The sequence below is a fragment of the Callorhinus ursinus genome, unplaced genomic scaffold, assembly GCF_003265705.2.
Source record: "Callorhinus ursinus isolate GAN/ISIS: 27379988/994484 unplaced genomic scaffold, GSC_fseal_2.0 scaffold8, whole genome shotgun sequence".
Taxonomy (NCBI): domain Eukaryota; kingdom Metazoa; phylum Chordata; class Mammalia; order Carnivora; family Otariidae; genus Callorhinus; species Callorhinus ursinus.
The window spans coordinates 62,158,254-62,181,727 of NW_027397070.1; the positions used below are offsets into that span (position 1 = coordinate 62,158,254).

General features: G+C 50.3%; 1 protein-coding gene across 1 annotated transcript in view; it reads right to left on the reverse strand.

The window, feature by feature from the left end:
- Positions 1-5,299: 5,299 nt before the first annotated feature.
- Positions 5,300-23,474, reverse strand: part of LGMN (legumain) — a 33,166-nt gene continuing 14,991 nt past the window's right edge. The window contains exons 3-14 of the mRNA XM_025869441.2: positions 19,697-19,794; positions 18,419-18,500; positions 16,834-16,919; positions 15,724-15,799; positions 14,913-14,975; positions 14,043-14,109; positions 13,079-13,197; positions 12,903-12,992; positions 10,979-11,179; positions 9,141-9,311; positions 7,564-7,631; positions 5,300-7,300 (exon numbers count right to left, since the gene is read on the reverse strand). Coding sequence (XP_025725226.1) covers positions 7,258-7,300; positions 7,564-7,631; positions 9,141-9,311; positions 10,979-11,179; positions 12,903-12,992; positions 13,079-13,197; positions 14,043-14,109; positions 14,913-14,975; positions 15,724-15,799; positions 16,834-16,919; positions 18,419-18,500; positions 19,697-19,794 — 1,164 coding nt within the window. The 3' untranslated portion in view covers positions 5,300-7,257. The remainder of the gene's footprint in view (positions 7,301-7,563; positions 7,632-9,140; positions 9,312-10,978; positions 11,180-12,902; positions 12,993-13,078; positions 13,198-14,042; positions 14,110-14,912; positions 14,976-15,723; positions 15,800-16,833; positions 16,920-18,418; positions 18,501-19,696; positions 19,795-23,474) is intronic.

The following is a 23,474-nucleotide window of genomic DNA, read 5'->3' on the forward strand; positions in this document are numbered from 1 at the left end:
GTGTGTGTGTGTGTGTGTGTGTGTGTGTGTGTGTGTGTGTGTGTGTGTTGGGCCTACCATCCTCAGGCCAATGCAGGGATCCACCCAGCAGAGGCCAGAAGACAGGAGGGGTGGGGCTACCTGTTTCTCCCCCCCCCCTTGTCTGGATGTTTCTGCCCCTGGGGATATGTGACAGGACCGAGAGCCACATAACAGGGTATCACACATGCTGAGCCCTGGGCTGGGGGGGGGGGGGACCTGCAACTGGTGATCGATTTCCCTGCATTATTTTCTTTAATCAGCAAAACAGTCCCCAGATGAAAACATGGAGGCTCAGAGAAGGGGGGTGTATTAGCCTGCTAGGGCTGCCCTCACGAAATACCATAGACCGGGGGCGGGGTGGGGGAGCTTAAAGAACAAAGCTATTTCCTCACAGTTCTGGGGGCTGAAAGTCTGAGCTGGAGGTGTCAGTGGGTTTGGTTTCTTCTGGGCTCACAGAGGGCTGCCTCTCACCGTGTCTTCATACGGCCTTTTTTCCCTCTGCCTGAGCACCCCCAGTGTCTCTGCTTATATGGACACCAGCCCCACCCTCCTGACCTCATTTAGCCTTAACCCCCTCCTTAAAGGCCCCATCTCCAGATAGTCACATTCTGAGACGCTAGGGGTTAGGGCTTCAACACAGGAACTTCGGGGGACACGATTCAGCTCATAACCGGGGGGGAGGGGGGGCACTTACCCAAGGTTATACACCAGTTAGAGGCCAGAGTGAGGCTTGAACTCAGGGCTGACCGACCCCAAAAGCTAAACCTCTTTTTTTCCCATCCCCCACAGCATCCCAACTGACCTGTTTTGTAGAAAACCAGAGTCAGCTAAGCCTTGCCTATTTGGCCCCAGCTCTGGGTGAACTTGCCAGAGGCAGCCAGCCGCAGTGAGCATCACAGGGCTGGCCAGGCAGACAGGCCCAAGATGTGGCTGAACCGGCCTGGCTTCTCCGTGGGCCCCGAGCAAGGGGTCAGGAGTCCAGAGCTGGGCAACTGTGCGTATGTGTGTGTCTGAGAGTGACAGGGATAAAGGCTGTGACATATGACAGGCGCTCATGTGTGTCCCCTCCCTGGCGTTTGTCCCCCCTCCCCTTGGCAGGCTGGTTCCCTCTGCCCTCCGCGTTTGCAAGCCTTCGGCCGGAGGCTGGAGCTAGGGCCGGCAGGGCTGATGACGGAAGCCACCAGCTATCCGCAGAGAGACTGGGTCATGCCCTGGCCCTTCTGCTCCTCCGTCCCCGTGGCCTGCCAGTCCTGCACATCAAGAAAGATCTCAAACGGGCCCTGAAGACGTCTGGCCCGTGATGGCCTCCCAACACCTTAATGCGGCGAACCCACTGTGCCCTCGCTGTGCGCACCTTTCTGCTGGGAGCACAGGGGACAGGCCTGGAGAGAGAGGAGAGACCGGGAGAGGAGGGGAGCGCCGTCTGGGGGCAGCAGCGACACCCCCGACCGTCCCCCACTCGCAGACCTAGAGCTACCCCGTGGGGCAGACCCAGGGTGTGTCGGGAGGGCCACACTGGGAGATGCGGTCACCCGGCCATGCACTCCGGATTCTGGGACCCGAGGCGCCCCCGGCTCGGCAGTGTCATCCGGGCTGGGGGACGTGGGGAGCAGCTGTGGCAGGAAGCAGGCCCTTCCTCCGCAGGAAGGCTACACGGAGCAGGGCTGGGGGGAGGGGAGAAGGGCCAACTCAGAGCAAAGGCTCCCCCTCATCCCCAGCTGGGACGCACTTTGCAGGGAACATTCTTTTCCGAGGAAGGCTCTCCAGGAATCAACTCTTTCAGCCCATGCCCATCCCCTAAGCCAGAGGGGACCTCTGACATCTGTGTGGCTTCCAAGTCAGAAAACCTGCTCGACAATCGGGCGGGAGGAACCCAGTAGCAGGCGTGAGACCTGTGCTCCAGACCAGCTGGGAGCCCTAGCAAGTCCCGGAACATCTCTGCCTCCCTCTCCCTGCTCTTAAAACGAGTATTTCTACCCCGATTTCCCAGGCTTGTTGCAGGAACCACACCAGCTCTTGGACGGGGACGGGTAGGGGAAGCCTCAGATCTTTTTGAAAAGGTAAATAAATTCAGGGCTTGCATGTTTGGGCCGGGAGGTCGCTCACTGCCAAGGTTGCACGGCCAAGGTGGTAAGTGGACTGAAATCCAACCTGGGCTCCCCCAAGGCTGCTCCCTGGCACGGGACCGTGTCCACCCAGAAGAAGGGGCACCTTTTCCAAATCTGTATGAAGGCATTCTACAGTCTAGAGGGAGTACAGGTGAAGTCAGATCTGGGGGTTGCTGAGCCACGTGCCGATTTTCAGCTTAGTGTGCGCAGTACACTAAGTAACCACAGTAGGCACAGGGTGCTGTGGGGCTTGAGGGAGCGGAGGGTAAGCCACTTGGATGAAGCAAGGAGGGCACCCTGGAGCCAGGATGTCTGAGCTGGGTCTTGAAGGGTAAGGCGTTGGCCAAGAGCAGAAGGAAATTGAACACCTGCAAGACCTCGGGGAGACAGCCCGCGGGCCCTTGCGTTTCTGCGTGTCTGGTCAACATCACAGCTTTTACTCTAGACTATCTGAATAGCCTTAGAAGATACAGTTTCTCCCTCCCAGGAAACGGGCTGATTTTTTTTCTTCCTGACCAGAATAATGAAATAATATCTCTCACCTTTGAAGATAGTGTCTCCCTTCAGGGCAAAAGTTGGGCAAGTTTGCTAGCATTCTCTTTGGAAAAGATCCGGGTTTTCCTAGGCTTGAGGTTCCTCAGCCGAGCCCCGGAGCCCAGGGTGTGCCCAGGATCCACCTGGGCTCGCCTACCCCTCCCCTCCGGGCACGTGATGGAGAGGGAGACCCCTAAGCAAATGTGAGGCTCATACATCCCGAGGGCTTTGTCTCTGTCCTGGAGGGGTCTCAGATCTCCTGCCAGCGCCCATGAAACTGTGGTAGGTGACCTTGTTAGCCTGCGAGTGGGGTAAAAATCTTAGGCCCTGGCAGCTCTTGACAAGGAGGCTAAAGAAAGTGAGAAGTCTCAGAAAAATGAAATCGAAGTGTGCAGGGTAACGGGTCATTTCAAGGTGGCGTGAAGAGTTAGTCTGAGCAAGGAGAAGTGAGAGGAGGCCGGGCCAGGCCCTGAACAGTCCTGGTTGGCACTCAAGGAGTCTGGAAAGTCTCCACTCAACGTGGAACGGAACTGGAGAGGGCTGGGCTGGAGGCAGGGGGTCTATGAAGCTGCCTCAGTGACCGGGGAGAGAGGAGGTGAGGTCTGAACTGGGAGGGTTCAGGGATGGGCAGGGGAACCCTGAGAAGCAACAAGGGGGTAGAGGCAGCAGGATATGGTGGAGGGTGTGAAGGGATTTTCGTCCTGGACACGGTGCTGGAGGGATGTGCCATCCGCTGAGATCAAGGGGGACGCGGGCTTGAGGGGGACCAAACTGCCTCTGCTTCGACAGAGCATAGTGGGGTGAAGCCCATTAGATGTGTTTACATCCATGAGTTCAAAATGATTTTTTTTTTAAGATTTTATTTATTTACTGGACAGAGAGAGCACAAGCAGGGGGAGCAGCAGAGGCAGAGGGAGAAGCAGGCTTCCCGCTGAGCAGGGAGCCGGATGCGGGACTCAATCCCAGGACCCTGGGATCATGACCTGAGCCGAAGGCAGAGGCTCCATTGACTGAGCCACCCAGGCGCCTCCCAAATGATCTTTAGAAAGCTTCCTGGGTCACCTTTTACCAATTCAAAAACTAGGTAAATAAGAGGACAGAGGGAGTCTTTTTCCTGCCTTTCCCACATGAGCTATGCCAGGGGGTATAGCAGGCAAGGTGAAGTGACTCCTTCTAAAGTTGTCACAGCTAATAAACGAGAACGACTAGAATTAGAATTTCACCAGTTTGCAGTCCCTCAAATTCATTCCCGAGTGGCTGCACCAGCTTGCCTTCCCACCAACAGTGTAGGAAGGTTCCCCTTTCTCCGCAACCTCGCCAACATGTCGTTTCCTGTCTTGTTAATTTTAGCCATTCTGACTGGTGTGAGGTGGTATCTCATTGTGGTTTTGATTTGTATTTCCCTGACGGCAAGTGATGTTGAGCATTTTCTCATGTGAAAGACATTACCGTTTTCGTTAAGTAGGCAAGAGCGAACCAGTGTCTAGGGATGCACATGTGATAAAGCCACAAAGAACACAGGGAGAGTGGGTATGGTGACTGGGATGGAGCAGGAGGGTTTCTGGGTGGCTGGTGTGGTTAGTTTTAGGTGTCAAGGTGCAGTGAGCCATGGCGCCGATATCTGGTCGATTACTCTGGATGTTGTTGTGAAGGTGTTCTTTGGATGGGATTAACATGAAAATTGGTGGACTTTGAGTAAAGCAGGTCATCCTCCATAATGTGGGTGGGCCCCATCCAATCAGATGAAGGCCTGCGTAGAGCCAAGCCTGAGCTCCTCGGAACAAGAAGGAATTCTACCAGCAAACAGCTTCTGTACTTGAACTGTAATTCCCCCCAACCCAGGTCTCCAGTCTGCAGACTTCGGACTTAAAACTAAGCCTCCACAGTCATGTGAGTCAATTCTTTAAGATAAATCTCTCCAGGGCGCCTGGGTGGCTCAGTCGGTTAAGCGACTGCCTTCGGCTCAGGTCACGATCCCGGAGTCCCGGGATCGAGTCCCACATCGGGGCTCCCTGCTCGGCAGGGAGTCTGCTTCTCCCTCTGACCCTCTTTCCTCTCGTGCTCTCTCTCTCATTCTCTCTCTCTCAAATAAATAAATAAAATCTCAAAAAAAAAGATAAATCTCTCCAAACATATATACACACACGATATCGGTTCTGTTTCTGCGGAGAACCTTGACCTAATACAGCTGGTAAAGTTCTAGTTCTTGACTTTGGTGATAGTTACAAGGATGTTCACCTTATAATTCACTAAGCAACATGTATGTTTTGCATGGTTTTCTGTTTTTATAACGAAAAGGTAAAAAAGTAAAGTATCATTTGCATATAGGTATGTTAATATAGAAAAAGGGGGTTCTTGATGAATACCAGATTGGTACTCAGGATTTACGGGGAGAAGAGATGTGCACGTTTTGCTCTGAATATTTTTGTGTTGCGACTTTGTGCGTGAGCATGTCTGTACATTTTGGATAGAATTACAGAAAAAAAAATGCTGGTCCTAGTTGTGACACACGTGGAAAGATCAACCTTGATTAGAAACTGAACAGAAGAGGACTTCATAGGGAGGGACAGAGAGCCCACTTCCACTGGGGGCCTGCTGGATCCACGGGAGGAGAAGAAAAGCCAGGGCACTACAACTTAAGGAACTGTCATTTATTTGAGAAACAAAACACAGCTGCTCTTGACGTTTAGAACCATGAATATTCAAGCTTCTGTATTTATTAAACAGGTAAGTATACTTTCATTCTACAGAGAGGACCACGAGAGTCATCAACAATTGCTAAGAACACAGGCGCAGAGCTTTTTGCCACCTGTATCTTGAGGCCTCCTAAGACTTCCTTTCAATTTTCTCCTTTTCAGTGTCTGCTTTTCTTTGATCATCAGCCAGCCCTCAGGTTTGCCCGTCACTGAACATTAGTGATAACACACAGTAGGCTTCTTGTACTTGTCACCTAAAACCCTAGAGCTCCCCCAAGTCTCTAGGACAGTAAGAGTTCTTTTCCCTGAAGTCACGCGATTAGCCAGCAGGCCCACCTCATTGAGAAAGGATAATCTGTGATGAAAAGTGGATCCATTAGAAACCAAAGTATCACCTGGAATTTGTCACAGACATAACCCTACTGGCCAGCGTCCCAACTTCTAGTCCTTAACGCCAAACTTCAAAGGCATCGATCGCTGCTGAAGAAGACCCGTTTCACGACGTAAAGACAGGCGGTCATCAGGGCGAGCGCTTAGGTGGTGTCCCCTGCTTTCTCTGTCGCTATCTATCTAAACAGCACTGGGCTCTATGGCTTATTTTTTAAAAACAGCATCACTGAAACGAAAGGCGCAAACCACATAATTCCACTTAATGTGTACAATTCGGGGGCTTTTTGTGTACTCAAGAGTCGTGCAGCCGTCACAACCCAGGCCAGAACACTGTCAATCACCGCAGAAGGTCTGCATGCCCCTCAGCAATCACTACTTCCCCGTTTCCCGCTCTCCCCACTGCCTGGCACCCCTCAGCTACGCTCCGTCTCTACGGACTGGCTTATTCCAGACATCAGCTGTAAACAGGATCCTAGAATGCGTGGTCTTTGGTGACTGGTGACTTGGCTCAATGTCCTAACAGGCATCGGCACTTGGTTCCTTGTACTTCTCTAGGATATTCCACTGCGTGGATGTAGCTCGTGTTACTGACTCGTCTTTAGCCCCTCGTGAGTCCGTCCCCGTGTGGGGCACCGGGCCGAGGGAAACAGTCAGCCAGGCAGCCTCTGCCCCCCAGGAGCTGAGACACCCAACCCCCCGACCCGGGAAAGGCAGACCCTGACACTAGCCACGACCGATGCAAAACAACGCAAGACAGACAGGGGAGAGGACTTTCCATGGGGCATGGGGGGGGCAGGAGGAAGGTGAAGAAGGTTCAAGGGCGAAGTGGCACTTCAGACACATCCTGAGAATCTATCCCATGAAGGGAAAGGCACTCTGGGGGCGAGGGGACCAGCAGGTGGCAAAGGCACAGGAGGTTGAAAAGTCCGGGAGCACAGAGGAGCAGGAAGCAGGGGTGGGGGGCAGGGGGACTGCTGTAGGCAGGAGCATCAGGTGCCAAGTCAGGGGCCTTGAAGTTAATGCTCAGGTTCAGTGATAAATCTTTTTTTTTTTTTTTTTTTAAGCCTTGCCCATTGTTGATAAGTAAGATACAAAAACAAAAAAATCATAGTATTTTCCATTTGGGGGTTCCATCCCTCCCTCTTCGATAAAGGTTCCAGCTTCCAATTCCTCAGAACCCTTCACTGTCTGTGGAAGCCCCTCGTCAACCTCCTGCTCCTGGAAAACAAATGAGCCCCAAAACCTCCTCAAAAAGCAAATATTACCTTTCTCAACACTGAGCTTTACCCAGGCCAATGTGTAGTTTTATTGGAGCGGCACACAGGACCTGGAGGAAGCTGGGGGAGGAGGGAAGGGCCCTGGAGGGTGGGTGGCCCGACCGCATCCCCCGGCAGCACCCGGAGCCCCTGGGGGCGGCCTCCTGCCGGCTCCCCATCTTGCAACTGGGATGAGCACACATTGTAAGGGGCAGTGTTCACATGGGGCAAAGCATCAGGAAGGCAAGTGTTTCAGTAGTAATGAAGGCAAACCTTGTCCATGGCCAACTGTATTCTGTAAGAAGCAGGAACAAGAAGTTGGTGAACCACGTCCCATCTGAAGAAATGACCCCAAACCTAATCCAACCCAGAACAGGTGGTCGTTGAGGGCAGACCCGCCCGACGGGGATCATGGAGGCTACGTCCAGTTTGAATTCCTCCACCGCAAGAGGGAGCCGCTGGTGGGAGGAATGCTGTCCAGGGGCAGAAAGGGCTAGAAATGCCGCTCCCGCCCACCTGCAAAAGGACACCGGGCCCGCATGCTGCGTGCGCATTTACCTGTCGATCGGATAAGGCTGCTCACAAAGGTTGACCAGCACGTACAAGTGTCTCAGAGCATGCTCGTACTAGGGGCGAACAAACCAAAAAGAGACATCACCATCTCACCACACCAACCACTCTTGACTCGGGAATATCCTACTTTCGTGGTTACGGGCGCAAAGCACCTTGACCTGTGGTTCTTGACCTTCTTTGGCTCAGGGACTCCCCCTCCCTACCTTTCAGTAACCTGGTGAGATTTATGGGCTTCCTCCCGTGAAAACGCCCCCCCCCCCCCGCCGCCTGGGGGCGGGCAAGCCTCCTAAAGCATGTGGCCACCAGCTCAGGCCTCCTGAGGGCCCACCGTGACCCTGCTCCCCTCTCTTACCTAGGACTCCCCCCGCACCTTGCCCACCTGGCTTTGGGCTCTGGGAACCCCTATTCTGGGAGGGACGCAGGGAGGAGAGAGGATGGGAAGTGGATGCCAAGCCAGATGGCCCCAGGCAAAGACTGAGAGAACCCGGAATGTTTATCTTGCAAACCCTTCAGGGGCATGTGAGAACTCTCCGGGGCAAGAAGGAAGAGATCCGCTTTGTGTGATTCCAGAGGGCAAAACAGTTAACACCGGAAGACAAAGCACTGATTAAAATAAGGGGGACATTTTTTATTTTCACGTAAGAAAAACATTTTCCTTACAAAGTTAAATAAAAGAAAAAATACAATGGAGAGCTTCCAAATATTGGAGAGCCACCTCCAAAGGGCCCGGTACCCCATCTTTGGAAGTATTCAAGCACGACCGGCGTGCACACCACGACCCGATAGAGCTTTCTACAGTGATGGAAATGGTCTATCAAATTCTCCAATTTGGTAGCCAGTGGCCACATGTGGCTACTGAACGCCTGAAATGTGAATTCAGGCAGCCTTTCGAGGCGAGTGACTACAGTAGGGAAGAACACAGCTCTAAAGCAGGAGCTGGCAAACTTCTTCTGAGAAGGGCCAGACAGGAAATATTTTTGGCTCTGCGGGCTGCATGAACTACTCGATTCTGCTAGAGTGGGAAAGCGGCCATAGAAACTATGCCACAGTTAGAACATGGCTGGGTTCCGATGAAACTATTTCTAAAAACAGGCTATGGGCAGGATGGGGCCTGGGGGCTACTTTGCTGACCCTTTCCCTAGAAGGCTCCCGGCATCACATGGTGCTGACCACAGACACCGTCCAGCCTGACTTCTACTAGGGCCTGACTTCAACAATAAATCCTGGGGAGGGGTCAGAAGAGACCGGGGTGAGGGATGGGGTGTGGCAGGGGAGTTGAGTCATGACTGGTAAGCTCCTACCCACTGCACAACTGACTGTGTCTGGGGCCAGGATGCATGGTCCGTGAGTCTGGATGACCCTCCTCCTGTCCCCATCAAAGGCCTCTGAATGAGTGCACTGTTTTCTGAGCCTAATGGAACCTTCTACAAGGCCAGGCACCTTGTGTGATTTCCAGCGGCTGATACTAATTTAGCTTTGGGGGTTTAAGAACGCAGAGAAGGGCTCCGTGGGCCCAGGGAAGGCGGCGTGCGGAGGCCAGTGGCCCCGGGCCCCGGCCTTACCGTGGAGGAGTGCCAGTTGAAGCAGTGTGTGCGGAAGTGCGACACGGCTGCCTGGTAGCAGGCATGCGCCCCGAGCTCGGCTCTCCTGGACAGTAGCCTCTCCGCCTCAGCATCCGAGCTCACGAGCAAGGAGACCATCTTCCGCACTGACTTCTGGATGACGTGCCTCGCCTGTGGAGACGCACAACTTCTCAAAATATACCTTATTTTAGGCAGTCTCTCTTGGAACCCTGGATTAGTTAGAAGCTCGTTCAAAGTGATCTCTTCATGGGCTTCTAAGCCGGTATGTTAAAACAGATGCCAAAAGGGGCGCCTGGGTGGCTCAGTCGGTTAAGCGTCTGCCTTCACTCAGGTCATGGTCCCAGGGTCCTGGGATTGAGTCCCACGTCGGGCTCCTTGCTCAGCAGGGAGTCTGCTTCTCCCTCTCCCCCTGCCCCTCCCCCTGCTCGTGCTCGCTTGCTTGTTCACTCTCTCAAATAAATAAAATCTTTAAAAATATAAAATAAAATAGATGCCAACAGAGGCATTCTGCAGGAGGCAAGAGAGGTGTGTGAGAGACTTCTCTAACAGCCAGAAACCTCTAGAAATAGCCTGCCTTTGTTCAGGGTCTTCTGACACGATGGAAACATTTAAATCTAACCACCTGAAGAGCAGCCCTGGCCCACTCTGAGGACAGGGGTGGGCGTAGAAATTGTGCCCCAAAGTAGATTGTTGTCCCCTGACTGGTGCTGTGTGTTCACGGGCACATCCGCCTATCTATTCCAGAAACCACCAGAAAGAGGGGCACAGATGGGGGCATCGCTTCCTTCCCAAACGATGAGTAAAAAAATACCCACTACAAAATGGGTTCATTATTGTTATTTCTAAATCAGTTAATATTTTTAAAATCTCACTGTCGTTTCTAATGCAGCCCATATCACCATAACGCCACACAAACAAAAGTACTTCGGAATCAAAATTTTAGTAGGAATATAAAGAGGTCCCCGACTAACAGACTCACAAGTATGAGGACCTCTGTATTACACTAAGACCAGCAAAAAATATACCAGATGTGGGGCACCAACCGCCAGGATTATCCGAGACAGGAATTTAAACCGGATCACAGAGATGTGTTCTTTCCTAGAAAACACAGCCTAATGCTCCCGAATGCCCGAGTGCTGTGCTGGTGAGGCTGACGAGTCACCACAGAGCGGGCTCCGCTGAAGGAGACCGCCTCCGCCCGGCAGCCCACCAACCGCTCGCTCTCTGGGTGCTTCTAGGCGCACAGCAAGAACTGGAAACGCGAATCTGCCAGTTCCAAACAATTGGATGAGCTACCGAAAACAAACTCAGTAATTGTAAAAGATCGCTCAAACATTTTAAGGAAGAATTTTAGGCTATGACTACGATTTCCTAAGGCCACAGCAACTTTGTGGGCTGCATTTTTTTTTTTTTAACCATGATTAGCTAATAACTCACCAAGCGGCGATATTAAACTGTTTTCTAAGCAACCAGGCATAAAAGAGGGCAACGCCCACATGCCACAACTTGTCGGCAGGATACAGGAGAGACAGCCCCCAGTCCTCTGCTGCCTGCTACCAAAGAGGTCAAGGTCAGCTGACTAATGGAGAATGAAGAGAGCCACTGCTCTGCTCACTGCTTCTCTCTCACACAGAGCACAAAGGCTAGTCCCCTTTCCCACAGACTCCCACGTGGCAGGAAGAGGCGTGGCCCTGGAGTGCTGTCACCTACCTCCGAGCGGTGCTGGTAACTGTCAGCAGGCAGAGACCAGGGCCATGCACGCGGCCCGGTAAGGCTGGGGGCAGGTGTGGGAAACGGTTCCTTTGAGGGCTACTTACATCCAGATGCCTGTGGATCTGCTCCACGAGATTCCTGGACTCCTGCAGATCATTGGTGCTCATCAGCTTCCTTTTCAAGATGGTGAGGGGCACCTCAGGGCTTGGGGTGAGGTCAAGGTGTCTGACCGGAGGCAGGGAGATAGGAGAGCTGGCTTTGTGTTTCATACCCTGAAACTGCATCACTTTCATGGTGGAGATGGACTGAGGAGAGAAGGAGAAAGCCAGACTGAGTGGCAGACGTGCCAAATGTCTCCTGGGTCCTGCCTCTTCGTGCGAGGCTCACAATTCACACCACGTGGTTTCAGGACCACCGAAGGGCCATGGGTGCAGCCTGGAAACATGCACCTGGCCCTCAGTAGAGGGCAAGAAGACACATCCACGCACCTGAAATCTACCAACGATGAACTCTGAAAATACCTGGCTTCCTTTGCAGGAGAACCACTAATTCTGTCACCTATGGAAGGCAATCACCGCTCCCCAGTCACGCAGAGCTTGGACCAGGGTCCTTCCAGCCAGGGGCGACCCTGGGTCGTGCTGCCCTACCCATGCTCACCTGCCGGGCCCCAGCACCCGGGAGCAGGAAGGCGCAAAGCACAGGTTAGAGTTGCGGTCAGGGTCCACTGAGCGGGACAGAGCTAAAGCCACAGTGGGGCCGGCTGACGGTCAGGGCCAAACAGGCACGTCAGCCAGGCTCTGTCTGCCCGCACTGGTCACTCCAGACTGGACCCCAATCAGAGGGAAAAAAATGCTACAAGCGATCCTGTTCTTAAACCACGCAACAGTTGGGGTGCCTGGGTGGCTCAGCCCGTTAAGCGTCTGCCTTCCGCTCAGGTCATGATTCCCCAAGTCCTGGCATCGAGCCCTGCATCGGACTCCCGGCTTGGCGGGGAGTCTGCTTCTCCCTGGGACCCTCCCCAGCAATAATCTAAAAAGTTCTAAAACAAAAAATAAAATACACACAAATATAGAGCAACACGTAATGTTTGGAAACGATCCATCATAGCTCGTCAACCAAGACCAGGAACAGCCAGTGCAGAAGAAATCACAAGGCGCACAGGAAGCCCGGGGCAAAGAGCTGGGGCCAGGTACTCTCTCCCGCTTCAGTTCCACCACGCCCCCCCACCCCCACGCAGCCAGGGCCATGCCACCTCTGATCCTGCCTCCTCCGAGTCACCTTTCCCTCGCCTTCTCTCTGCTCCCTGCTCCCCCACCACCACTCAGAAGCCTGGCCAGGCCCGTGGCATCTTGAGGGCACATCTCGTGGCCTGTGCCTGCCCTGCTGGCTCCCAGGATCCAGTCTACACTCTGTCCTTGAGGAGCTGGAGGGTTGACTGGCTCACAGGGATCTTCTAGAAGGACAATGCTTGCATCCAAGGAACAGATCTCAGCCACTGAGAGCTCAGATGGTGTCAGGCCGCCTGGGGAATGGCATTTGGTCACATGGACAGGTGCACAAACCACCTCCTCTGCACATCTCAAGGGTTAGCCCCTGCCCCCCGTGGTGACACATGAGGCCCAAGCCTTCAGCAGCCACCTGCTGCGACCTCTGTCCACACAGCCCTGATAAACTTACCCATTTAACCACCTAGGTCCCTTCTGAACAGAGTTGGGGGGTGGGGTGGAAGTCCCTAAATTCTAGCCCAAAGGTAAAGGTAACCCTTGTGCCAGGCCTGCTCAGGGTTTCTGATGCACGACCTTCTTTAATTGCATGCTAAAGCTCTGACCAAGGAAAAAATGGAGATTTGGAGAAGCAGCTTGTCCCAAATCTCACAACCTTGCGAGAGTGAAGCTGGCAAAGTCCAGGGCCCGGGCATGGTGCCCAAGATGCAGAGCCACCCTGCCTCTTTTCACCAAAAGACGCATGTTCCCGGGGAGTCGGCCCGAAGCTCCGCCATCAGCAGGAGCAGGGGGCTGCCCTCCTCACCTTGTTCCCGTACTGCATGACGTGGCTGGTGTTGGTGTGAGACTTCACCAGCTGGTACTGCTTGTGGAGGGTCTCTCTGGTCAAATCCTCCTGCAGAGAGGAAAACATGGAAGTCCTCTGACCATCAGAGCCGGCGGCTGGGCCTCAGCAGTGCAGCCGGACCCCTGAGGGCTCACCACGTCTGAGTCCTCCATCCAGTTGACGCTGTACCAGTCCCCCAGGTACGTGGATCTCTTCTCATCATAGTAACAGGCGTAGGATGACTCTGTTGGGTTGGCAGCGGTGGTCGCATACACTAGTAGGGATTCAAGACACCTTGCCATCACACTCTGTTCCCCACTGTGGGTGGGTCCCACCTGCAGTGTGAGCCTTTCCGTCTTCCCTAGTGAAATCAAAGCTACCAGCATGGGGAGGGTACGAGAGCACAAGTGTACCCGGCCCTGTGAATTTGGTTACAGCAACTGTCTAAAATTAAACGTGGAAGAAAGAGAAGCTGGTTGATAGACACTTTCTGCAGTAATAAGCAAGCACACATGCTCAGTAGGATGCCAAGCTATTTTAGAATAACACTGAGAGATTTTAATAGCTCTGGAAACTCGAAGAACATGTACCTAATTTCATTTTCAGAGAAAGTTACTATCTACTGAACGAACACTTTGAACATACATAATAGCTACCATTTACTATCTAGCTACTATGGGCTCAGAATCGCGCTGAGCAAATGTTAGCACTTAAAATGCACCACTCCCCACAGACAGCCCCAGTATACAGATGGGGATAACTGAGGGTCCATGAGGGTACTGCCCACGATCAGACAGCCAGCAAGCAATGCATCGCAAAGGACCAAAGCCGGTCCAAAGACTACGTGACCTTGGACTTAAGTAGCTTCACCAAAACCTGGAAGAGGACCGTGAGGCTCCCATCAGATTCTTTATTCCTGGACCACTAATATTGAAGAGAAGTCCAGAGCTGCCCACAGATAAGCCCTCTCCCCCACTTTTGTGCACCAGGCTGCCCTAGACCCCTACTTATATAGACCACTTGGCTCTTCCCATTGGCAGAATCAGAGAATGACCAACTGCGCTGCCAAGCAACCTGCTCACCCAGCCTGGCTCAGAGGCCAGTGCTCCCACCACCTACCGTTGATGTCGGCGGGCAGGTGCCTCATCATGGACCCAGACTCACAGGCTTCAATGTAGAAGACCATCTGTGAGGCAAACAAGACAGGCGACCTCACACCCTGGCCAGGCACAGACTGTGCAGGGATGTCAGTCTGGCTCTGCCCACTCTCCTCACCCATTCTTAAGGATCCTTTACTCTTGCTTCTGGGAGATCTCTGCTGGGAAGGCTACAGAAGCTGCTGTCATACAAACCAGAAGGACTCCAATCTATTCATCGCTCACAGACTAAAATGATCTATCATTTGAAATGATGCAGGGCAATTGGTGCCACAGATAATGCTAAGGAGAACCGTTCTGCCATCCAACACAAGAGAGACAGTGCGGCAAGCCCATTTCCACATTTCTATCCCGGACGTGCTCAGGCCATTCAGTGTGTATAAAGGCTGCCAAGGCGGGGGGGTAGGGGGTTGGGTGGGGGGAGTAAGGGCCAAAGTGAAGTAAGATGGTGGTATCTTCCTCCCAGTGACTCCCAAACTGGAGTCAATGCTAAGAACAGTGGTCTTCAAAGTGTGGTCCCTAGATCATTAGCGTCGGTGTCAACTCAGAAAGGCAAATTCTCAAGCCTCTGTCCCCAGGCCTCTGAGTCAAACTCTGGAGGTGGGGTCCACACCCTGTTTTAATAAGAGCTCTAGTGATTCTGAGTTAACTAATAGCTAATGCCCTAGAATCACTAAAGGTGAATCCTGGAAAACCAGCGGTCAAGACTGATCAAAGGACACTCTCCAGAAACAGCAATTTGGAGTTGGGGGTGGTCATGGGGCGGTAGGCTCTGCGTCTCCTACCTTCCTCACACTCCTCCCTGCCAGGCCACCCCAAGTGCTGACGTTACCTTTTGGTACATCTTGTGTTCATACATGTAACGGATGGTCTCATTCAGGTCCTTCACGTGAAGCTGCAAGGGAAGAATATTGACATTTAGACCAACATATCAAGAGAAACCATTTGCTAGATAACACACTACTAAAGCCCTAATGCTGCTTTGTAAATTCTTAGTTATCAGCCCTTAGAAAGAATCACAGTGACCAGCAGCATTATCCCAAAGTGGCGCCTCGCATGTTTTATTCAGATATTTCAAGGGGGGGAAGAGAATGAGCTTTCTCATTCATTACTTTGTCTGGAGTATTCAGAGGCTGTGTTCTATTACTGCATCTAATGCCACGTACCCGAGTCTGGAGACAGTTTACTGAGGCTGGGATATGAAGAGAAATGTAGGCAATACCTGAGATGCTTCTGGATAGGTTTCAAGCTGCTAAGCGTGGCCCCTATACTCGCCTGCCACACACAGAAACCAACCCCGGTAGAACATTAGAAATGCACATCACAGTCTGGATGTCGACACCAAGCTTTTGTTTGCCACTCTCCTACTTTGTCCTCACAATGTTAAGAAAAACTGGGGCACCTGGGTGGCTCAGTCGGTTAAGTGTCTGCCTTTGGCTCGGGTCATGATCCCAGGGTCCTGGGATCGAGTCCTGCATCAGGCTCCCTGCAAGGGAGCTGGGAGCCTGCTTCTCCCTCTGCCTCTGCCTGCCACTCCCCCTGCTTGTGTTTGTGCTCTCTCTCTCTGTCAAATACATAAATAACGTTAAAAAACAACAACAAAAAAAAAAAACCCACAAAAAACAATGGGAAAGAAAACTCACATCGTCATTCGGAAACACCAGTATACCGGTGGCTCCGTGATCGGTGAAGTAAACGAACACATGGTCCCGGGGGCCGCTGCCGAGAGAGGGTGACAGGCAAGGGGAGTCAAAGTTGACCAGTTCCTATTCCCATTTCTCCGAAAAGCCGCTGGAAGAAGAGGATCGAGGACGACAAGTCTCCCAACCAGACACAAAGAGGAACACAGCACCTGCTGTCAGCCCTTGCCCTCCACTCCTGCTGAGGGTTACCCTGAGCCACAAGGCACACCAAAGAGCTTCAAAGCCATGAACTGTGGCCCGGGAGGAGGGGACATCTGCTGGGTAGTGGGTCATATGGACCAGGTGTGATGCAAATGGTGGGGACCTCTGGTAATCGGGCCTCACGCCGGCAGCCACACTTTCCAACCAGATCTCCCCCAAATGAGGAAGGAAGCCAGGACACACAGAGGAACACAGGCCTTCAGCTCAGACTTCTTCCCTTCTGGGCCCCTCAGCCTGCACACTGTTGGCCCACCTTCTGCCCTGCCCACCCGCCCCCACGCCTCCTCACACCTGCCCCTGTCCTCTAGCTGCAGAGGAACAGCGCCATTTGCCAAGCATCTGAGATGGTCTGCAGTTATCGCTAACCCACATCGGTAACCCACAGCCAGCCGCAAGCAGTGAGCTGGTTTTCCCCGGTCCGAAGGTTAGCACTGTGCGTGTGAATGCGTTCCTCTCCCCACTGGGCTGACATGGAACATGGCAACCTGACTGGCTCCAGCCTGACCGGCTCCAGCCTGACCGGCTGCGGGGCTCCGTGCCTGTCTCGGTGCATCCCGCCGGCAGTGGAACATACCAGCACGAGGATCCGTGGACAGCACAAAAGCAGTGGGTTTAAGTGACAGGGAACATTTCATTAACAAAAATGAGGGACCCTGGCTCCTCGGGTGAGTTCGGGACAGAAACGGGCTCCCCAAAAGAGCCACCAGCTCTGCGCAGCCTGTCTGAAGTCAGGACAAAGTTCCCGGCTCTGTCACTTCTCAGCAGGAAACAGGCCAAGAGTAAAGAGCACCACCTGTTTCGGGTGTCAAGTCATTCAGGAAAGTGTGGGAGCCATAAAACTGCCATTACCTCTTCAAGACCTTTCCAGATCCTTTGCCCTTCACTGCTTCCTCATCGCCTCTCAACACGGCGAGGAAATTTTGTGGGGTGACATCCTACAAAGAATTGGAAGTCAAAATCAGATGCAGCTGTCATTCCAAATCCGAGCATTTGCGGAGTCCGTAGCAGACCTGGGCCAGCAGTCCACACGTCTTCAAGGCTCCAGGTTTAACAGCAAAGACTTTGGAACCAAGTAAGACCCAAAGCAAGGCCAGTGTTTCTGGGGCCTGTGCATGACCCCTTGTCAAATATTGTGTTGCCTTTGACTGATGGCAACTCAGCAAGCCTGCCATTCCTTTCTGACCATTACAAAGTCCATGTGGGGAAACCCAAGGATGCTGGAAGGTAGGGACAAACAGCAGAGGAAAAGCGAAGTCCCACAGAGGCACAGCAGAGAGGGAGGAGAAGCATCAGCCCTGGGCCTCCCTTTGCGTTCAATATGCTGCCTACAAGGTCAAATCCCAAGGACACTTGATGTCCTTAAAGATTAAAGATAACATTGGGGGCGCCTGGGTGGCTCAGTCGATTAAGCATCTACCTTTGGCTCAGATCATGATCTCAGGGTCCTGGGATCAAGTCCCGCGTCAGGCTCCTCGCTCAGCGGGGAGCCTGCTTCTCCCTCTCCCTCTGCCACTCCCCCTGCCGATGCTGACTCTCCCTGTCAAATAAATAAAATCTTAAAAAAAAAAAAAAGATAACACTATTGTCCGATCATTTAAAAAAAGCAAAATAGGAAAGTATAAGGGGGGGTTATCACCAAAAATTCTACCACCTAAGATTCCAGACATTTCCTTGTCTCACTATATAAAAATAACTTCATAAAAATGGGATCATCGATATTACATGTATGATGTGTTCAATTGAAATGTACTTGAATTTACAAGAAACTGAAAGAATTGCTGAATTTCAGATAAATGCTTCTTCATCACCAGAAATATTAGTTCCTACACGACCTCTCTGAAATCAGGAAAGAGACTATGGCAAACCACAAGGCAGCATCATTACGGGGTTTTTAAAAAATCTGTTAATTGATACAGCTTGAATCGACTGGGAGGGATACAATTTGGAAGTGATAAACAATAATATTAATGAAAAATGATCTCAGCGAAATCCAGGGATGCTCTGCACCAGGGCCAGTGCTAAGAAAATTGAAATTGATAATTTTTTGATAATTGAAATTTTTGAATAATTGAAATAATTGATAATTGAAAATTTTCAGAAAAAAACACAGATCTATAATTGGATTAGCACCCAAGACCTCAAGAAAATCGGGTTTTACTGAAGGAAATCTATTATCAGGCTTAACGTATAAGAAGACTAGAAACTAAAAATCAGTAGACTACAACTTCTTTCTAACTTTTTTCCCCGTTTTTTTCCCTCGGCTTCCTTACAAAACTCTCAGAAATTCCTCCTCAAGCACAAATCTTACTAGAAACATGAAGCAATGACCAGAGATCAGTCTAGTGAGGTTCTGACCTTGGAAATGCAAGAACGAGGGGAGAGCCATCTCTGGAATGGAAACAGACCATGCTGCCTCCAGCCCCGCACCCCTCACCTCGCCCGTGTAGTCCTTCGGGACCCCCGCGTACACGTCTGAGCCATTGGGTCTGTTGATCACAATTCCTGGTGTGGGGTTGCTGAAAACCAAAGGACACCTGTGAAGCATGCAGTGTGACGTGCCTCTGAAATCTCTCTTCAAAAACATGCCCCCATTACGTATACAAGTAGTAAGCGACTGTGTTTGCCAAAGACGTGTCTCATCTCCTGCACGGTCACCCGTGTGCCAGGGGCTCTAGGGCTGGGGGTCTCAGGCAGCCCAGAGGCCCGAGTTCTCGGTGGGAGCGGTTGAGGGAGGTCCCGGAAACGGAGGACAGGTGTGCCTGGCCTCCTGTTGGGACCCACATAGCATCCTGGGGGCAAGATCTGAGCGAAAGACCTCCCAGAGCAAAACTACTTACAGAGAAAGCCAGGGCGAAGGACAAGACTTTAGTACAAGAGCTAGGCGTGAAAGCTCAGAATGGATTATGAGGTGGTGATCATGGGATCAGCCCTCCTCGGCTCCAGCAGGGAAAACAAGGGAGTGCAGAGACTCACACCAGTAAAGCGTGGCAGCCACAACCTGCTGCCCCCGATTTCCTTAAGAAATCAGAGAAGCAGGCGTGAGAGGACTGGTTGTAAAACTGAATTCAACAAATAATAAGCACAGAAAGAAGGGTCATTGGATCTAAGCTACAAACAAGAGTCCCCTAGGCACAGGGCCGCAGAGGCAACCCCTCCCCCTCCCCCCGCCGGTTCGGAGGTCAGGAACAAGCACTGCAGAACTCAGTGGTGAGTTCTCCAAGCCCAGAAGGAACTTACACTTTAAACTCTTCCAGAGCGCCGGCCCCAAACACCCTTCAGCGCCCAACTCCTATGCCATTGCCACTGGCAAGGTGCCCCGAGCTATGTTCCAAGTTCTACATGAAGCAGCCCCCTGGGATTTCATCCGCGAGTCTTTTTACATTCTAATTCTAAGGTCTGCATTCTAACACGAATTCTAAAGATTCCTGTGAGTCTGTATGCATTTTAAAAAAATATATCCTTGGGCGCACCTGTGTGGCTCAGTCGGCTAAGCATCTGACTCTTGGTTTCGGCTCAAGTCATGCTTTCACAGGGTCCTGGGATAGAGCCCTGAGTCAGGCTCCATGCTCAGCGGGGAGTCTGCTTGAGATTCTCTCCCTCTGCCCCCCCCACTGCCCCCACTCATGCGTGCGCACTCTCTTTCTAAAAGAAATAATCTTTAAAAAAAATATATCCTGAATTCACCACCAAGTTCAAAATGCTGCCTACTTACTCTTCAGAGTTGGCTATGTCATCATACATCATCACAATGATCTGTTCATCAGGAATCCCGTTTCGGTGAACAATCTGGTAGGCGTGGCATGCATCCGCCTGGGAGAAATGATGTTGTCAAGTGTTAGATTTTGCCCAGAAGGGGCCAATTTTGGAGTTCTAAGGAGCAACATATTCTTTCTCATGGAAGACAAGCTTTGAATCATTCCCTATGGGTCAGGTATTTAAATTATTTCAAAACACATACATTAATATTTTTTCAACTCAAATTTTTTTAAAAATCCCCCACCTCGCCCATTACCTAAACTCTCAATTCACCCGGCAGTTGGTGTAGATGTAGACCACACACAGACATGCACGTACACACAGCACCACCACTTGGGTGACCAGAGCCTTAAAAGGTCCTGGATAATTTATTTCCCTTTTCCACACCCTATAAAAGTCTCCTGAAAGCACTGAGTTGGGTCCCAAGAACAGAATGATGAACTGCAGAGTCAAAGCTTACCTCTGTATCAAACAGGATTTTTCTGATTCTAGTAACTTCAGCTGCCAAAGCTGCTGTTGAGTGAACACTTGGAAGTTCAGCTCAGGAATTGAAAGGAGGAATGTACTAATGTACTCTTTAGTTTAAAAAAAATAACAATCACCCCAAGGGTGACAATATTAGGGATGAAAGATAAGTTTTGTTAATGTAACTCCTTTTCCATAAAAGGGTGAAGACATTCTTCGCTTCCTTTTTCAGATGACACACGGTGTACTCCGGGACATGGGAATCATTTGGGGACAAAAGGAAAAATATCCCCCAACTTTCTGCTTCTGTTTAATGGTGTCTTTCAAGAACAAAGACAAAGGGGCGCCTGCGTGGCTCAGTTGGTTACGTGTCCAACTCTGGATTTTGGCTCAGGTCATGATCTCAGGGTCGTGAGATGGAACCCACATGCTGGGCTCCATGCTCAGCGCAGAGTCGGCTTGAGATTCTCTCTCCCTCTCCCTCTGCCTCTCCCTCTCCCTCTGCTTGTGTGCTCTCTCTCTAAAATAAATAAGTAAATCTTAAAAAAAAAAAAAGAACAAAGACATAAACAAACATGAAGAGGATAATGAGCCCAGCTATCTATCTCTCTAAGGAAGAGAGCTTTAGGAACTGGACCTTCTACACCCATTACATTCTACACATCACCGAGCACGGCAGTAAAGCACATCAAGCATTAAAGCCAGGCAACACACATGGACTTCACAGCCATGAAGGGTGTTACTATGCAGTCACTGAATGTTGGGTGGGTGAATCCAGGGTCTGACACTCAGGAGCTGCTGGATGAGTGGATGACTAAATAAATAATAAAAACTAATACATGTGTCGACTTTCTAGTACTTGTCAGGCACTGGGCCAGGACTTTCTACGCATGATCTCATCTGATTCTCACAGCAACCCTACATGGTCAAGGTAATGATCCCCACTTTTAGATAAGGAACCTGGAGCTTAGCGAGGTGAGGTGACCGGCCCGAATCACCCAGCTCAGAGTGACATATCTCTGGCACTCTGACTCCAGAACTTGACACAGCTTCACGCGGGGGCCACAGAGAAATCATGAAAGTCAGAGAAGCCTGGGGAGAGTGAGCAGCTGAAAATCTAAAGAAGTCATTTTAAAATAATTACTAAGTATTTCACACACACACAAATTGTTAGAAAGTTTAAATCTCCATTTCCACGGAATAATGAGAACCCTCAACACCAACTGTGGTAGGAAAGGAAACAGCCCCCAAAGATGTCCACATCGTAATCCCCAGAGCCTGTGACTAGGTTACGCCACATGACAAAGGGGAATTAAGCCAGTGGATGGATTTAAGAAGGCTCATCGGCTGTCCCTAAAATAGGGAGGTTATCCTGGATTATTCTCCTGGATATTATCCTGGATTATGACGGATGGGCCCGACGTGATCACAGGGGTCCTTGCACGTGACAGAAGGAGGAGTTGGTATCACAGGGATTCGATATAAGAAAAGACTCAACCGTCTGCTGGCTTTGAACACAGAGGAAGGGGCCATGGGCCAAAGAATGAGGACAGCGTCTGACAAGTCGGAAAAGGTAAGAACATGGCACCTCCTCCAGCGTCCCCAGAAAGAAACACAGCCTTTCTGACACCTGATTTAATACGTAAGACCCATTTCAGGTTTCTCACCTCCAGAGCTGTAACATAATAAATGTGTTAAGCCAAGAAGCTTGTGGTGATTTGTTACAGCAACAATAGGAAACTAACCCACTGATGGAAGTTTACTGGGATTGGCACTACACTAGGGAAAACACCTTCCCATTATCCAATCAAGTTGAAGCTCGTCCCCTCCAACCCAGTGATTCCTCTCCTAGTGAAACCCTAGAGAAACTCTACTCATGTGCAGTAGAGGATTACTCACAGCAAAAAGCAAAACAAAACAAACAAACAACAACAAGAAATAACCCAAAGGACCATCAATAGCTGGAAAATTAAACTCATGTGCTCATATAATGGGATACCATAAAGCTCACAGAAGTGGATGTCGAGGAATGAATGAAATACAATCCATGTTTCAAAACAGATGAATCTTAGGAACAGAATGAGAAAAAGAGTAAGTCGCAGAAAAATACATTCAGTATGATTACAGTTATATGAAGGCCAAAACAGGCTAAAAGTAAACATTATGTTGTTTACAGTTAAAGACTCATATGGTGAAACCATAAAGCAAAGCAAAGGAATGACTGACAGAAAATTCAGGCGCTTACCCTCTGGAGGGAAGGGAGGGGGACTGGATCAGATAGGGGATAAGGTCTTAGTCATGTTCTTTTTTTGTTTTTTTAGTCTGACACAGGTATTCATTTTATTATGAAATTGCACACACGTTATATACACAGTTCTTTGCTTTTTCATTAAAAAAAAAAAATGAAACCAATATGTCAGACTTCACCTACCCTAATGACAAAAGGGGAAGTGAGCAGGCACACCCACCCACTCCCCAAGGTAACAAGTCATCCTATTACTGATTCAGCAGAAGCCAGGTTCATTTAAAAAAAATAAAAACACTTAGGAATATATCTAATAAAAGTGTAAGACTTGTACACTGAAAATTCGAGAACGTTGCAGAGGGAAATTAAAGAAGATTCAAATGAATGAGAGACACCTCATATTCGTGGATCAGAAAACTTAATACTATTAAAATTAAAAAAATATGTATCAGCAGGCTTTTTTGCAGAGGTGGACAAGATGATCCTAAAACGTATAGGAAATTGCAAAAATCCCAGAATAGCCAAAAGTAGTTTTGAAAAAGTTGAAGGACTTTCACTTCCTTTCGTATACTGAATGTATTATATACTGTATTCCTAAAATAAAGTAAGCTAGAGAAAAGAAAACATTACTAAGAAAATTATAAGGAAAATATATTTACAGTATTGTACTGTATTTACTGAAAAAGATCTGCATATAAGTGGACCTGCACAATTCAAACCCATGTTGTTCAAGGGTCACCTGTACATTGGGGAAAGGACAGTCTTTTCAACAAATGGTGCTGGGACCATTTGGAAATCCACATAAAAAGATGAACTTGGGTCTTCATTTCACACCATTTACAAAAATTAAACCAAAATACATCACAGACTTAAGTGTAAGGGCTAATCCAATAAGACTTTGGAAGATAACTGAGAAAATCTTCAGGACCTTGAGTTATAACTGCCAAAGATGTTGAAGATACGACACTAAAAGCATGGTTTATAAAAGAAAAATATTAATACACTGGACATCAGCAAAATTAAA